This window comes from Harpia harpyja, chromosome 6 (assembly GCF_026419915.1).
Source record: "Harpia harpyja isolate bHarHar1 chromosome 6, bHarHar1 primary haplotype, whole genome shotgun sequence".
Taxonomy (NCBI): domain Eukaryota; kingdom Metazoa; phylum Chordata; class Aves; order Accipitriformes; family Accipitridae; genus Harpia; species Harpia harpyja.
The window spans coordinates 27483230-27497522 of NC_068945.1; the positions used below are offsets into that span (position 1 = coordinate 27483230).

A 14293-nucleotide genomic window follows, 5' to 3' on the forward strand; every position below is an offset into this window, starting at 1 on the left:
ATCTCCCAGACAGCAGGGAGCGCAGAGCACGGGGAGAGCTTCCACCAACAGTACTGGCACTGCCTCGGCAAGCGCAGTGACGGCCGGGACACAGAGGCACGCTACAGCTCCCAAATAAATACCTCCGGGGCCCCAGCTGGGGACATTCCCACCAGGGATGCCAGCTCCAGCCACCCTCCCTGCAGGTTTCGCAGGCTCAAGGAGAGGCTGCAAAACAACAGGTTTCCCCAGTGCCGGTTGGAGACATGCTCCCACCTCTCTTCGGGTTGCTGGCGTTGCCTCCCTCATCTCCTCCATAAAGCACGCCCACGTGAGATGGTCCCTCGTCCCCTCTCAGCCCAGGCACGGGAGCCTGGTTTGGGGTCTAGGGAAGAGGGATGGGCTAAGGAAGGTGTCCCGTCGTCCCCCCCCCGCATCCCACTGGTGGACCCCATCGTCTCCCGGTGGGGTGAGCTCCCATGGCGGTGGCGCTGGGAGGTTGTGCTTGCCTTCTGGCCACCGTCCCGTGTCCCCTATCGCTCCTCGGCAGGCGCGGACTCCCAGAGAATGAGCCATTGTTCCCCGGCCCTGCGGCCTCTTCCTGTCCCCGTAGGGCTGCGAGACAAACAAAAGCAGAGCCAGACGTTGTGGGGAGGAGGCTGGACCTGCTCCTCTCCTCCAGATCCCGCAGCAACCCCACAGGCAGGCAGGCAGGCAGACAGACGGATGCCCGCCTTGGGGGAACGGGCAGGGACACCCCTATTTTTAGCCGCTTCTGCATCCCCACCCCCTTCCTTCCGTGGGCCAAAAATACACGGGCTGGATGGACAGGCAAAATCATTACGATAAATGAGTTGTCCAGGCGTTGTATCCAACTATTCCCCCGGCTTTCAGCTCTTCCCTTTGGCCAGGACAGGTTCCTCATGCATGGTCTCCCTCTCCCGCCATGGATGACTTAACTCTCCATCCCCATCCCTCATTCCCTATATCCCCACATCCTCTCTCTGCACATCGCACCCTTCCTCATCCCTGCAGCCCGCTCCCCGTCTGCTCCATGGATGCATCCCCCATCCCTTGACAGTCCCCTCTCCCATGCCACACCAACCCTGGGGACCTACCCCCTTCTCTTGAGACCCCCCCAGCTCCTCCTTTCCCTAAAGCACCTTCCCCCACCTCCTCACGCAATTCATTTCCAACAGGGTCTTTGCCCCCAGAGCACCCCCCCAGTTTCCCACTCCTAACCCCCATCCTCTGTGCACTCTCCCTCCCCGCTGCATCCCTCCTACCCTCACCATCTCCCCCTTTCTCTCCTCACCCCAACAACCTCCATCCCAGCTCCCTCCAGCCTGCACCGGCTTTAAACTCCTGCAGATGTGCTCCCCCTCCTTATCCTGCTGAGGGAAAGTATTTGGGGGAGGACAAACAGACCCCCAGATGCCCCTGAACACAGAGAGCTGCTTCTCCAAGTAGCAAAAAGTTATCTGAGCCCTCCTGGCCCCTCCTGCGCTTCCTTAAGGTCTATGAAAAGGAAGCAGAGAATCAAGTGGTGTTTGGGGGGGGGTTGTTCTGGGGAGATGTAATGTACATACGTAAATATACATCTCCTTTCCCAGTGCCTGGAATCACAGAGGTGTTTCCAGGCCACAGGCAGCTGTTCCTGGATTGCTTCTGGTTTATGCAACATCCTCTCTCCCCTCCCAGCCATGTCCCAACCCCCCCCCTCTTCCCACTCCTCTGCGCCCGGTGGAAAGTCGGGGGGGAGAGCACAGATTGGGGTCTGTCCCAAGGTCTGTCCCTCCATCCTCCTTCCCACAACACCCCCCAACACCCCTACAGCACCCCACATCCCCGGCCAGTGAACAGGACTGGCATACGAGGAGGAAACTGGGGAGGGCGGGAGGAGGAAGAAGGATGAAAACATTTGGGATAGGAGGAGATGGGCAGAGGGAGGGAGGCAGCCTGCCAGCAAGCCTGGGAACTCATCCCTACCTCCTCCTGGGCTTTGGCAAACCCCGAGGCTTTGAGTTCCCAGCCCAGCTCCCGGGGGGAAAAGCCCCCCCAACCCCTTGCAAACCCCACAAGTGGGACGTGGTCAATCCCATTCCTTCATCCTCCCACTGCTCCAGGGGAGGGGAGCTGGAGGAATCGGTGGGGGAAATTAGAAATGGGCTTTTACAGAGGTTGACCCACCCTCTTCTAGCATGAGTGGGTCTAAACCGATGCTGCTGCCTGCCTGGTGGTGCTCACCACAACCCACCCGCTTTCCCGCTCCGGTGCAGCACAAGGATGCCAGGAACCGCGCCAGTCTGATCCCTCTCCCCACTTATCACAAAGGCTACGGGCACAGAGTGAGGGACCCACAGCACAGCCCCAAAAATGGGCTGAGCCTGGCCCAGCACATCCCCGGGGGTGCTGCCAGAGGAGAAATCATCCTGGTGAAGAAACTACGGGGCATGAGGGATCCAGTGCCCACAAAGCCAGTGCTGGCATCAGACCGAGGATGCTCTGGGCAAGATGCTGGGTGCCTCACACCTATCCCTCACCCCAGGGTGTCACCTCCTGTCACCACCCCAGCTTGCTCACCCTAAAACCGGCTCTGCCTCCAGCTCATCCCCAGGACAGCGAGACGCAGGCTGAAGGCAGCACTGAGGGCTATGGGCTGGGAGCAGGGAGGAGGGACTTGACAGCACCAGGGTGAGGAGGAGCTGGATGAGGCCACGCTGGGATGTGTGGTGGGGCAGGGGGCCCTAGGGACCCCCCTCCCCACCATGGCAGGGGTCTGTCCCCCACCCCACTGCTGGCAATAATTCCCATACCCATGCGGTATTCGGCCTCGCGGCTGCCATGAGGAGAATGGAAACATCTGGAAGTCACCCGCAGACGAGCAGCACTCCCAGTTAATGAGGAAATACGAGCCGGAGACCCTGGGCAGCAACAGGATATCTGCTTCTTGTGTGCCGAGTGAGGCACCCCCTTCCCACCAAGCCCCCCGCCTGCCCTCCTTCCCCGGGAAATTTCCAGGGATGGGGCTCCGGGAGCTCTGCCTGGGGCTGCCATGCTCTTGGAGCCCCATCCCTGGAAATTTCCCAGGGAAGGAGGGCAGGCGGGAAGGCAGCAAACAGAAATGGCAGGGAATAGAAAACCAGGGGCAAGCACCCCGTCCATAAGCTGGGATGCCTCCGTCACCTTCCCTTGGCTCCCCGCTGGCACCTGGGAAAGGGAGAAGGGGGATTTTTCTTCTCCGGAGGGGAGTCCCGCATCTGCCTCCTTCGAGCATCAGGTCTGTGAGCAGCAGGGGCTGCGAAGCGAGATGGAAGGAAAGACTGAGCACGTGGAGGTGTGGGGCAGAGACCTCAGCCCCCCCCCAGCATCCCTCCATCCCTCTCTCCATCCCCATCGCACTCAGCCACCCATATGACCTCAGCCCCACACTGGAGGGATGAGCACTGGGAAGAAGAGGGGATGCAATTTGCGCAGCCCTGTCTTTGATCTTGTGGGAATCAAAGCAAATCCTCAGCTGGGAAAGCTGCGGGGACGCTTGTCTGCTCCCATGATAAGCCTGATGGCCGGTCTCTCTGTAATGGTGAGACTGGTACTGCTGCCTGGGGCACAGGGTTACAGATGGGATGAAAGATTGGGGTGACTGAAGGTAAATGAGGTAGCTGGGCTGGGAGGGGTCCAGGCATTAGCTCCTGCCCAGTGCACCCATGGGTGGTACAGTGGCTCTGCAGCACCGTCCAGCCCCACAGCCGCCTCTCATTTATCAGCCGAGGTGGCTAAACAGGCTGGGAGGCAGGATTGTATGGATTCGCTTCCGAGGCAGCTGTATATGAAAGAAGGGGGTCTTGGGAGGGTGCAGTGCCTGCTAGGGTACAGCCGATGGGGCCACACCACCTCTGCTTGTACCCAGGCAGCCAGAGGCCAGGATGGGTACTGAGTCCAGGAGCTGGCACGTACCCTGGAGGTCTCCAAAGTACTTCAGTGCCAGCCCCAGAAGGACGAAAGTCACAGCCCGGCTGGCATGGCCGCAAGACCACAAGGTTTGGGGAGGGGTGCTGAAGAGGGGGGATTTCCAGCTGCTTTCCTGGAAACGGAGCCCGTCCTGGCCCGGAGCGCAGAGATGCTTGGAGCAGGGGCGAAGAGGAGGAGGAGGAGGCAGTGGAGAGCCGGCTGCCCCGTGAGGAGCAGAACGTGGCCCCTGTCCCATCTGGAAGAGATTTGTTCTGCATTCCCCGGCGGAGGCGGCTGCCGTCACCCGGGCTCCACTCCCTGCCGCAGCCCCCGCTGCAGGGCACGGTGATGGGGGTGAGGGGGAGCCCCTTGGGCTGGGGGGGAGATGCCCTGGTGGGCCATGCAGAGGGAGGAGATCCAAAGAAAGGGTCTTTTCCCGCCTCTCCCACCACCCCCATTGGCCTCCTCTGAGCCATGGGGGAAGAGATGCCTACCATACCTCTGGCAAGCAGGGAGGATGCTCGTCACGATTTCTCCTCCTTTACCCGCTGGTGGCACAGCTCCCACCCCCCAGCCCTGAGCTCCCATCTCCCTCCAAGACATAGACCCATTTAGAAGTACCACCAAAATGCACAGTCCATGCACTCTTAATTCCTAATGGAGAAGACCTCCGCAGAAGGCAGAAACCCCAACCATCCCATTTCACAGAGGAGAAGCCTGAGGCCAAGAGGCTGAGAACGGTGCCAAAACCCTACTGCTGCTTATCAAACTTCTAAGCAATAAGGTGCTCCTGCCCAGGCAGCCAAGCACAAGCCAACTGAGCCTAGCAAAAGGCCAGGCTCCATTTTGACATCTCCTCTGCAGACATCTTGTCAACCCTTCAGCCAGGCCCTGCTTAACCCCAACAAGTCTCGTCTCGCCTTCACCAGCGGAGACACCTCCCTTCTCCTCCACAGGGCCCTGAATAGGTGCTTTTGCCTGGCCAAGTGCTCCTCAGCAGAGCCACCGAGCCTCGTCTGGAGGCCATGAGGGTCACCGATGGCACCGGTGATGCCGTGCCCACCAGCAGGTTACCCCTCATTGGCACTGATAGGGTCTTCTGCCCTGTGACCATCAAGGGACGAAGCAATGAAGCACGATGCCAGAGGGATGTGGTGTCCCATGTGCGGGCAGAAACCCTCCCCGGTGCTACCAAAGAGGACCTCCTTGAATTTACCCACTGCCACCCCCTCACCCTGGTCTGATGTGCTGCCGCTGATACGACACTTGTCCTGACTCCATAACGCTTGTCCTGACCCCATAACGAACGCCGACCTGGCCCATGCGGCCTTTGCGGAGGCTGTTATCCTGCTAACACTCAACCCAATGCTACCCACAGGTCCTGGCGTGACCACCCACCCCCAGACCCCATTCCTGGTTGGCAGCATTACACCGCGGGCACCGGCGACTTCCCATCCAACATGGGACGGGATGACCCTATGCGATACCCAAGGGGTCACACACACACAGGGGGCAAACTCCTTTCCTTTGCCCCCCCAGCCATGCTCCCCTAACCAGTTTAGCCAGCAACTTGGGCTTTCCCCTTCCCCCAAATCCATTGAAGCGGGCGCCTGGGAGCGGGAGGCAGCCGATGCCGGAGGACGGGAAATGGCACTGGGGAAGTGGGGAGGAGGGGGGGGGAGCAGCAGAGAAGTTCCTGAAGTTTTCTGTCCTGGATAGTTGGAATAAATCTCATTTTCTCTGGTCTCCTTGCCGAGGCGAGGATTGGCTCGGCGGTGCTGCAGCCCGCCCTCCTCCTTCCCACATCCCCTCCCCGTCAGCTTCGCTCCCTCTCTCCCGTGGCATCGGGGCGTCAGCCTGGGAGAGCCAGCCTTGGGGTACAGCTGTGGGAAAAGGGAGGGGGGCATGCCTCCCCTTTCTTCCCCCGTCCGCTCGGGGACGCAGCACCGGTAAGCCTCGGAGCAAGTTACAGGGGCCCACGGGGAGTGTTTCCCAACTTTTCGGCCGGAGGACGGGGGAAAAAAAATAATAACCCTGGTTTGGAAGAGGTAAATCCTTGAAAGTTTTGATTCCTCGGTTTGTAGAGCTGGCGGGGTGGGTGGTTTGGGAGCAGAAGGAAAAGGGTGGAGAGGGTGGTCGGAGAGGGGAGAAGCGGGAGGGGTGGCAAGGCAATGGAGACGGGAAGGATGGCGAAAAAGAAAGGGAGAAGAAGGCAGGAATGCAACAGGAAACCGGGAGGAAGGAAAGCGGGAGCGAGGAGAGGGGAGACAGGCCAGGGAGGGGGGGAGTCAGGAGAGAAAAGGGGTGAGGAGGGGATCCCAAGGATGGGGGAAGGCAGTGGGGCACCCCCTCCCACACCCTGCTTGGATACCCCTCGAAGCCCCACAGGCTTTCAGCGCCTCGATTTTGGGGGTTTGGAGGAAGAAAGGGAGCACTTTTGGGCAAGGGGGCAGGGAGAGGATGGCTGGAAACCACCCGCCTTTGGAGTCCCGGCCTCCCTCCACGTCCCAGCACGTCTGCTTGGAAAAATACCCTTGTTACACGGAGAGATATAACTATACATATATATAGCAGCTGGCAGCATGAGGGTCGGACTCAGGCTTGTCCGCCTACTGCCCGGCACTTCTCCAGGGGAGCTGGAAGAGGCCCAGCCCGGCCAGCCGAGCCCCTTTCCCCCTTTCCCAAAAGCCTGTCCCTGCCGGCTTTCCCCATCCCAGAACAGTGACCCAACAGGGGAATCTGCCTCCCCTCCTCTGGGTAAAGGGAGGTTTTTCCGCACTCGGGAAAGCTCGGAAAGCCTTCCTGGCCGCCCACAATCATTTCCACCCGCTCTTTCCCCTGTTGAGACCACCCCAAACATCACCTCGCCCTCTTTTGGAGTATGTCCCCTTTTTTTTGGGCGGGGGGTGGTTGTAAGGAGAGGAGGAGAAGGGAAGCGGCTGCTTTCAGCAGCTCCAGCCAACTAGACATCTGGATTATTTTCCCCCCCTTTCTGGTTTCCGCTCTTCCCAACAAGCAGAACAGCTCTGGCCATTCCTGGCAAATGGAAAACCAGTGGAAACCAGCTGAACACGGGGGGGAAACGGGGGAGGCCAGGCTGGAAGGAGGAGGAGGAGGAGGTGCCGGCGGTTGGTCTTTGAGGGCAGGGGGCTTCCCAGAGGAGGCGAGGAGGGAGCCAGGGAGAGGATGCCAGGGAAGGGGAGGTCGGGATGGGCTGCGGGCTCGCCGTGGTGGGCTACCGGACGGAAGCGGCGTCCGGACGGACGGGTGGCCAGACAGGAGGTCCCCTTGCCCAGTGGAGGAAAGGAGAGGGCACGGGTCAACCTTTGCCCATAAAATCACGAGTTTCCCCGGCGTGGAGGAGTTGGCTTGGCCGGAGGGGAGGGCACAGCCGGCAGGGAGACGCACCAGAGGCAGAAGGAAGGAGGAAAAGGGGGAGATTGGAGGGAGAAAAAGCCCAAGAGGGCTGCCAGAAACCTGCCAGCCAGGTAGGGTTGGGCACCAGCTGCCTCCCTCCCTTCCTCCCTCCCTCCCTCCTCTCCCAGGTCCTGCCAGCAGGCAGGGAGAGCCGGAGGCCAGGAGCTGTTGGCTTGCGTCCCCGGGGTGACCAAGGGACAAGGAAGGAGAAACGCTCTCCTCCTCCCAGCTCTCCGCTCCATAGTTCTCCAGGCAGAGAGCAAGGGGATGCTTTCCTCCTGCATCCCTCCTCCCCACCCCATCCCTAGGATGATGCCAACCCCGGTCCCCCGCAGGGGTCTGCAGGGCAGCTCTGCTGTGCGGGGGACTTGGGGGGGGGGGTCCACCTCTTGGAGTAGCCCTGCCATCCTGCAGCACACGCCGAAGGGCACAGTCCCCACTTTGGGTTTCTCAGGGGCTCCAGTGTGCAGAGGGAAAGGAAAACTCGAGGGCTGTAACTCACCTAATACCCGCTCCCGGGGTCACGCGCCTTCCTGGGGGGGCCCAGCGACAGCTCAAAGATGCGGTCGCATCTCTCTGCCTGTGGTCCTGAGACCCCCCCCATTGTGCTGCAGGGACCACCCCAGTGGTTTCCTTGCACTCCAGGAGAGCCCTGACCCAGTAGCTATGGGTGGGCTTCTGTCAAGAGAGAAGAAATCGCTCCCCGGTTGTCCTCCCACCCCAAATCTGCCACGTGCCTGGCCCATCCCGGCCGAGAGGCAGCACCGCGTGGCCTCCATGAGGAGGAGGCAGACGTGGGCTGCATAAGCCAGGGAGCTGGGGGCCAGCGGGAAGCCAACCTGCCACCATCCCCGCTGCCACCAGCCACTGCCACCCTGGAGGCAGCCAATGGTGCTGGGAGCTTCTGGGGGTGGTTTGTTTTCCCTTCCCCAGGCATTAACCCCTGGCAGATAAGAGGGACCCCAGGTGAGCAAACAAGGCCAGAGCAAGGCAAAAAACACGTGTAGCCAGCCAGAAAAGCAGCTTCACATCCAGGGCTCCCCTTCTCCAGAGGTTTTGCTACGCTGGCACTGCCTGACTGCTTGCTCTGAGGTGATCCGGGGACAGGCAGGCAGCGTGGCAGGGGGAGACGGACGGAGCCACGCAGCGATGGGGGTCCCAGCACATGGGGACTGAGGGATGCGAGGCTCCTGCGTTGCCTCTTGGCATGCTGCCCTCCACAGCCGGCCCTGCTGAAGGGACCCAGCTCCATCCTGTTCCCCCAGTCCCTGAGTGGGGACTGAGCCCACGGCTGGACATGTCCCCAGGTGTGCACCTGGACCACTGATGCTCTGAGGTGCCCCGTGTCCCAAATCCTCTCCTTTCCCCAACCAGCCCTCTCCCTCTTGCCACACACGCCGACGGGAGATCTGCTGATCTGATTATCCTCCCCGCTGACCGGGGGCGTCATTGCCCTGCCGTCGTCCATCCAGCCGCTGCCTTCCTGCCTGTCCCAGTGCCTCCGGGACCCGCCTGAGTGCAGGAGCCCATGCTGCCTTCTCCTCCGACCTTGAGCAATCACCTCCCTTGCCGTGCCTCAGTTTCCCCTACCTGCAAAGCAGCTGCCCTCCCCGCACCCCTGGCTCCCTGCTGCTCCGAAGTGTCTGCCCAGCACCCGGGAGGAGGAGGACAAACAAAACAAATATACAAATATTGCATTTTCTCTCCCCACCGCCCCTCCTTCCCAAGAAGGTCCCCAGGCCTCACCCTCTCCCCAAGGGTTCATCTGAATAGCAAAAATGAGGGAGAGGTTTCTTGCCCCAGGAGCCTGGGCAGCCAGGCAGGGCACTGATCCGGGAAGAGGTGTTGCTTGGGAGGGAAATCCTCAGCCTGTATTGCAGCATGGGTCCAGCAAAGCCGCTTTGCAGGCAAGGGAAACTGAGGCACGCCAAGGGAGGTCAGAGGGGTGAGGGAGAGCACGTGTTTTGCAGGGAAAGCCGCCTTCTTCCTTCCCAAGAGGAGTGCCAAGCGAGGGGGACAGCCGGTAGCAACCTCCCCAACGCTGCTCATGCACCGCCTTTAACCTCCCCAGCCAGTCCCGGGGCTACAGCTGTTGTGGTTGGGAAAATCCTCTCCGAGGGCTTCACCGTTCCTCTTATCTTGTTTAGGTGGCCGATGAGGGGACCTCCCAGCCCACCCCAAGCTCCCATCACCCACTGCCTGTCCTGTGACCGGCTCCCACTCACCCAGCGGCGGCCGAAGACGGTGGATTAACCCCTAAGCCCGTGGCCAGACACAGCTTCCAGCACCGGGATTGATCCCACACACGCCGTGGGGACACCTCCATGCCACCACCGTCCTTGCCACCGGGGACGTACCTGCTGTGGGTGATTTCATGAGCGCAACATAGTGCAGGGAAGCAGGGGGACCGGCACCCTTCCCACCTGCTGAAAGCCAAGGTGACGTGAGGCGTTCCCCCAAGAGCATCAGAGAAGGGGCGATGGGGAGGCCAGGGATGTGACGGACAACCCCAGTGCTGGAAGCCCATCAAGGGCTGGTTTTGGGGGCTTTTTTTTTTTTTCAAAGGCAGGGGCAAGGTGAGGGGTGCAACATGAGCCTGGGGAAGCTGCCGGTGCTCAGCTGGGTGTCAGGCTCCCACGGCAAGCGGCGGCTGAAGTCGGAGCTGACACCGGACATGATCAGCCCGCCACTGGGGGACTTTCGGCACACCATGCACGTGGGACGTGGCGGGGACGTCTTCGGGGACACCTCTTTCCTCAGCAACCACGGCGGGGCCGACACGGCCAAAGCCAACAACTTCTTTGCCCGGACGCTGCGGCACGTCCGCCGGACACCATTGAGGAGCCGGGGCGGTGGGGGCCAAGCGGGGACGTCGCCCGCCCCCCCAGCCGTCTCGCCCATCATCAAGAACGCCGTCTCCCTGCCACAGCTCAACGAGGGGACGTACGACGGCGGTGGCAGCCGGGGCTTGACCAGCAAGTTCTCCTTCAAAAGTGCCTCCAACAGCTTCTCCAAAACGCACCAGACCTACGGTGAGTGAAGCGCGGGGCAGAGGCTAGTGCCCAGGCACAGTGCATCCTCCGCAGCCCTTCTCCATCACTCCGTGCCTCAGTTTCCCTGCTGACGGAATTTAGGCTCTCAGCAGAGACAGGACATTTAAGAATCCCCAGGCTTGCTCATCCCTGTGAGAAGATAACCCTAACCTTGCTTTCAACCGCAGTCCTTGCTCCTGCCCTTGGAGTTTTCTCCTCCCAGGGTGCCCCCCAAAGTGAGGCACAGATGATTTCTCCTCCTCTCCCTCACCCACAGCCCCACAGAGCTGGCAGCCTGTGTGGCGTCGTTGTAAGGGGGTGCCCCCCATTTCCCCCCAGCCCTATGCTTTCCCCATGAGCAGCCTCCTTGAGGAAGCCAAGAGCGTGCTGTGACAGTGGGGCAATGCCCACACCAAGGCTGCGAGGTCGAGGGGACCCATGGCACGGCTTTCCCCACCTCCATGCAGATGTTCTAACCATGTCCCTAGCTGTGCCAACCCCTCCATCTCCATGTGGTCCTCAAGGGACTCCAACCCCATTGTGCCCACATCCGTCCTTGCCGGCTCTGGTCCAGGAGGGACCTTTGGGGAAGGGTTGTGGGAAGGACGTGATGGGATAGCTGGGTGGCTCTTCTCCAGCCTCACAGCACTGGGATGTGGTTCAGCTTTTCCCCAGGGAGAGAGGTCTGGAGCAGAGGGTCTCGGGGTGTGGGGGGGGATCTCGGGGGACCTGCAGCAGCCTTGGGAGGTGGCTGGGCTCAGAGGGAAAGGCAAGCTGAAGCAATGCTGCCATCTCCTGGTCCCACCTGCCTGGCTCAGCCCCCACCGGCATCTTACCAAGCCCAGAACCCACCTGGAGACCCTCTTCTGTAACTCTGGGCTTTGGAGATGTCCACACAAACACTGGCCTGTCCTTTAAAGACCAGAGCGTGACCTGCGCCACTTTGGTGGCATTCTCCCTCGTCCCCCGCAGATGTAAAGCAGGCTTCCCTCCACCTAGCCACCCCCCCCCCCCCTCACCCTCCATCCCTTCTGCCTCGCAGGGCTGGAGTCCGGGTTTTGCACCATCCCTCGCGTCCCTCGCTTGGAAAAGGCCCAAGAGAGCACCTTCTCTGGGGAAGCAGAGCTGAAGCGCTCGGACTCCCTGCTCTCCTTCCGCCTGGACCTGGGGCCCTCCCTGATGAGCGAGCTCCTCCAGGTGATGAGCTTCTCCGAAACCAACGGGAACGAGGTGGGGGAAGATGGCCCAGACCTCCTGTGTGGCGAGGGGACCAAGGACGGGATCCCTCCGGCATCGGGTGCATCCCAGGGAGAGGACAAGGCAACGACCAGTTTCTGGGACCGCTCCGCGCAGAGCAGCCCGTCGGGAGCCAACTCGCTGTCGGGACTGTCGGTCCGTGCCAATGGAGAGGCACACGCCATCGAGGGCGCTGGACAAGACCCTGCCTGGGCTTCGGAGCCCGGGGCAGCGCCCAGAGGAATCCCGTGGCAGGGGCACTGGAACGACTGCACCATCGAGGCGGGAGAGTTTGACCGGGCAGCCCAGGTCCTGGCCCGCCATTACGGTGGGACCAGCACCCCGCAGAGCTCGGAGAAGGGCGAAAGTCCCCGGCAAGCCCGGACGCAGGCTCTGTGGGAGACCCCCAGCAGCAGCTCGTGGCGGTCGCAAGTGACAGGGGAGAGCCGGTCCCCAGAGGCCACCTGGAACCAAGGAGAGGAGGAGGAGGAGGAGGAGGAGGAGGAGGAGGAGGAGGAGGAGGAGGAGGAGGAGGCCATGCTCTCCAGCCTGCAGGAGGGGTATGCTGGTGCCCAGGGGAGGCGCAGCAATTCCTTCGAGTATGCCGATGAGGAGGAGGAGGAGGATGATGAAGTCAAGGTGTGAATGGCCATCCCTCCCATCGCGGCCCCTCTCCAGAGGCACTGGTGCCGGGGTCTTCACCCTCCTCCCTGTCCCCCAACCTCAGGCGCCAGCGTTGCTGGCAGACCCAGCGGGCAACCTCCTTGCCAAGCTGGGGCCACTGGGGGGGGGGACGGAGGGGGGGGGCAGGAGGAGAGCCCGTCTCCTGGGGGACTCCCTGGGGCTGGGCTAAGCTGCTGCGGAGGGCTGGTGAGGGCTGTGCATCACAGCGCTGGGCATCGCAGCCCTTCCCCAGCCTCACTGCCGTTAGACATCAAAGGGACATTCCCATGTGCCAAAGAAAACCAAAACCACTTCCTACCCCATCTTGTTCCCCCCAGCAATCTCTCTCTCTCCCATCCCTCAGCCTGGCCCCACCAACATGTCCGGGGATGTGCCCTGTCCTCCCACCGAAGCCCCCAACCGCCCTCTGCACTGGCACGACTGCCCTCCTGGAAATATTCACACCAATAGCTCTGGCGTGTAGGGCATGGGGTTCTCCCCAGCTCCAGCTGGTGCAAGACCCTCCCATATAGCACATCTATCTACTGAGGGAGGTCAGCTGGGGACTCAAGGGGGAGGCAAACCCCACAGAGCTGAGCTTTCTCTTTTTCCTTCCCCCCAAAAAAGCCACGAGCCCAGCATTCAGGAGGTGAGAGCATGCACAGAGATAATTGCAGGGATCTTTCCACTTGCCTCCTGCTGCTGAACGTCACTTAGGATGGCTCCTTTTCTGACCCCCGCCCCGTCACAGCAGGGAGGTGAGAAGCTTCTTGGCTAGATGGAGGCAGAGGCGAGGTTATCAGGTCACCAAATTCTGCAGTTCGGGCCCTAAAAATCCCTTCCTTTCCCCCTGCCTCAGAACAAGAAGACTCCCACTCTGCAGCCACTTGGGTCTGCGCCACCTCTTCTCCATCCTTGCCCCCTCTCCTCATTCCCCATGCGCGCACCCCTTTTTCCAGCACACCCCTTCCCAGGGGTACGCCTGGAGGATGGCTAATGCCCCTCACCGAGTGGCCCCGGGCGACGCGGCCACCCTGGAATGAGTTGCCCCCCCCACGCTGCCCCGCTTGCAAACTGGCCCTCACAGAAGCGCCTTTGTGCCGCAGCGTGGAGCCGAGATGCTCGGGGGCTGAGGTCACCGGAGGGACCCTCACAGGACCCCCCTTGTTCTCCAGGACAGGAGGGGGTGTGCGTCGGGGGGGGGGCCCGCAAGGCTCTGCTCCCACGCAGCTCACCCGTCGCCCGCCTGCTTCTGGCGGGGAGCTCTCCAGAGCAGAATAAAGAGGCTCCAGCGTGCACGCGTGTTGTACACGGGAGTGCCGCTCGCAGTCAGGCCATCAGGGTTATGGGCAAGCCCATTCTCCCTCAGCATCCCAAGGCGGCTGCCTCGTGCCGGCCAGCAGCAGCAAGCCGGGGCAGGCAGCAGCTTCAAGGAGTCCCCCAGTTCTGGCCACTGGTAGCCAGCAGGATCAGCCTTATCACCCCTGCCCTCTCTGGGGTGGGGACCCTGGCTCTCAGGACAAGCTCCCCCCGCTGTCTGCTTCCCAGACCATAACACAAGCTCCAGACCAAAGACCCACATCCGTGGAATATCCTTTCTGCCTCCACTCTGTATCCCATGCACTTATTATTGTCCTCATTAAAACAGTTTTGATACTAACTTCTCCTCTGGTGCCTCCCCTCAGCTCCAGCGACCTTATCGTCTTCCTTGCTGTGTCTGCCAGTGCCCCAGCCACAAAATCCCATCCTCTCCACTCTCAGCAGGATTTTCCAGCACCTCTGGGATCCCTGGATTAACTAGCCCTGTACTTTGCCACTCACCGTGGCTAACACAAAGCAACATCCTATTCACTCGGCCTCGCGTAGCACGCAGGAAGGTGCAAAGCTTCCTCTCCAGCCCAGCAACAATTCATCTGCAGCCTGAAGCAGATCGGTACCCTTCCCAAAGCTGGCTTGACTTAAAGCCCTTCCAGCCCATCAGACATCCTCTGCCTGTGCGCTCAGGCAGCAGCAAG

The 14293-nt window shown here is 61.3% G+C and overlaps 1 protein-coding gene across 1 annotated transcript; it reads left to right on the forward strand.

Annotated features, from left to right (window-relative positions):
- Window positions 1–9516: 9516 nt before the first annotated feature.
- CDC42EP1 (CDC42 effector protein 1) lies at window positions 9517–13938 on the forward strand. Its single transcript, XM_052790967.1, has 2 exons — window positions 9517–10379; window positions 11422–13938. The coding sequence occupies exons 1-2, from the start codon at window positions 9938–9940 to the stop codon at window positions 12258–12260; spliced, it is 1281 nt and encodes a 426-aa protein (XP_052646927.1). The 5' UTR covers window positions 9517–9937; the 3' UTR covers window positions 12261–13938.
- The last annotated feature ends 355 nt before the right edge of the window (window positions 13939–14293 follow it).

Excerpts from the sequence above, each read along its gene's own strand:
- CDC42EP1 (XM_052790967.1), top strand. The coding sequence starts at position 9,938 with ATGAGCCTGGGGAAGCTGCCGGTGCTCAGCTGGGTGTCAGGCTCCCAC. Across the intron at positions 10,380-11,421 it reads CAAAACGCACCAGACCTACG|GGCTGGAGTCCGGGTTTTGC; the intron begins GTGAGTGAAGCG and ends TCTGCCTCGCAG.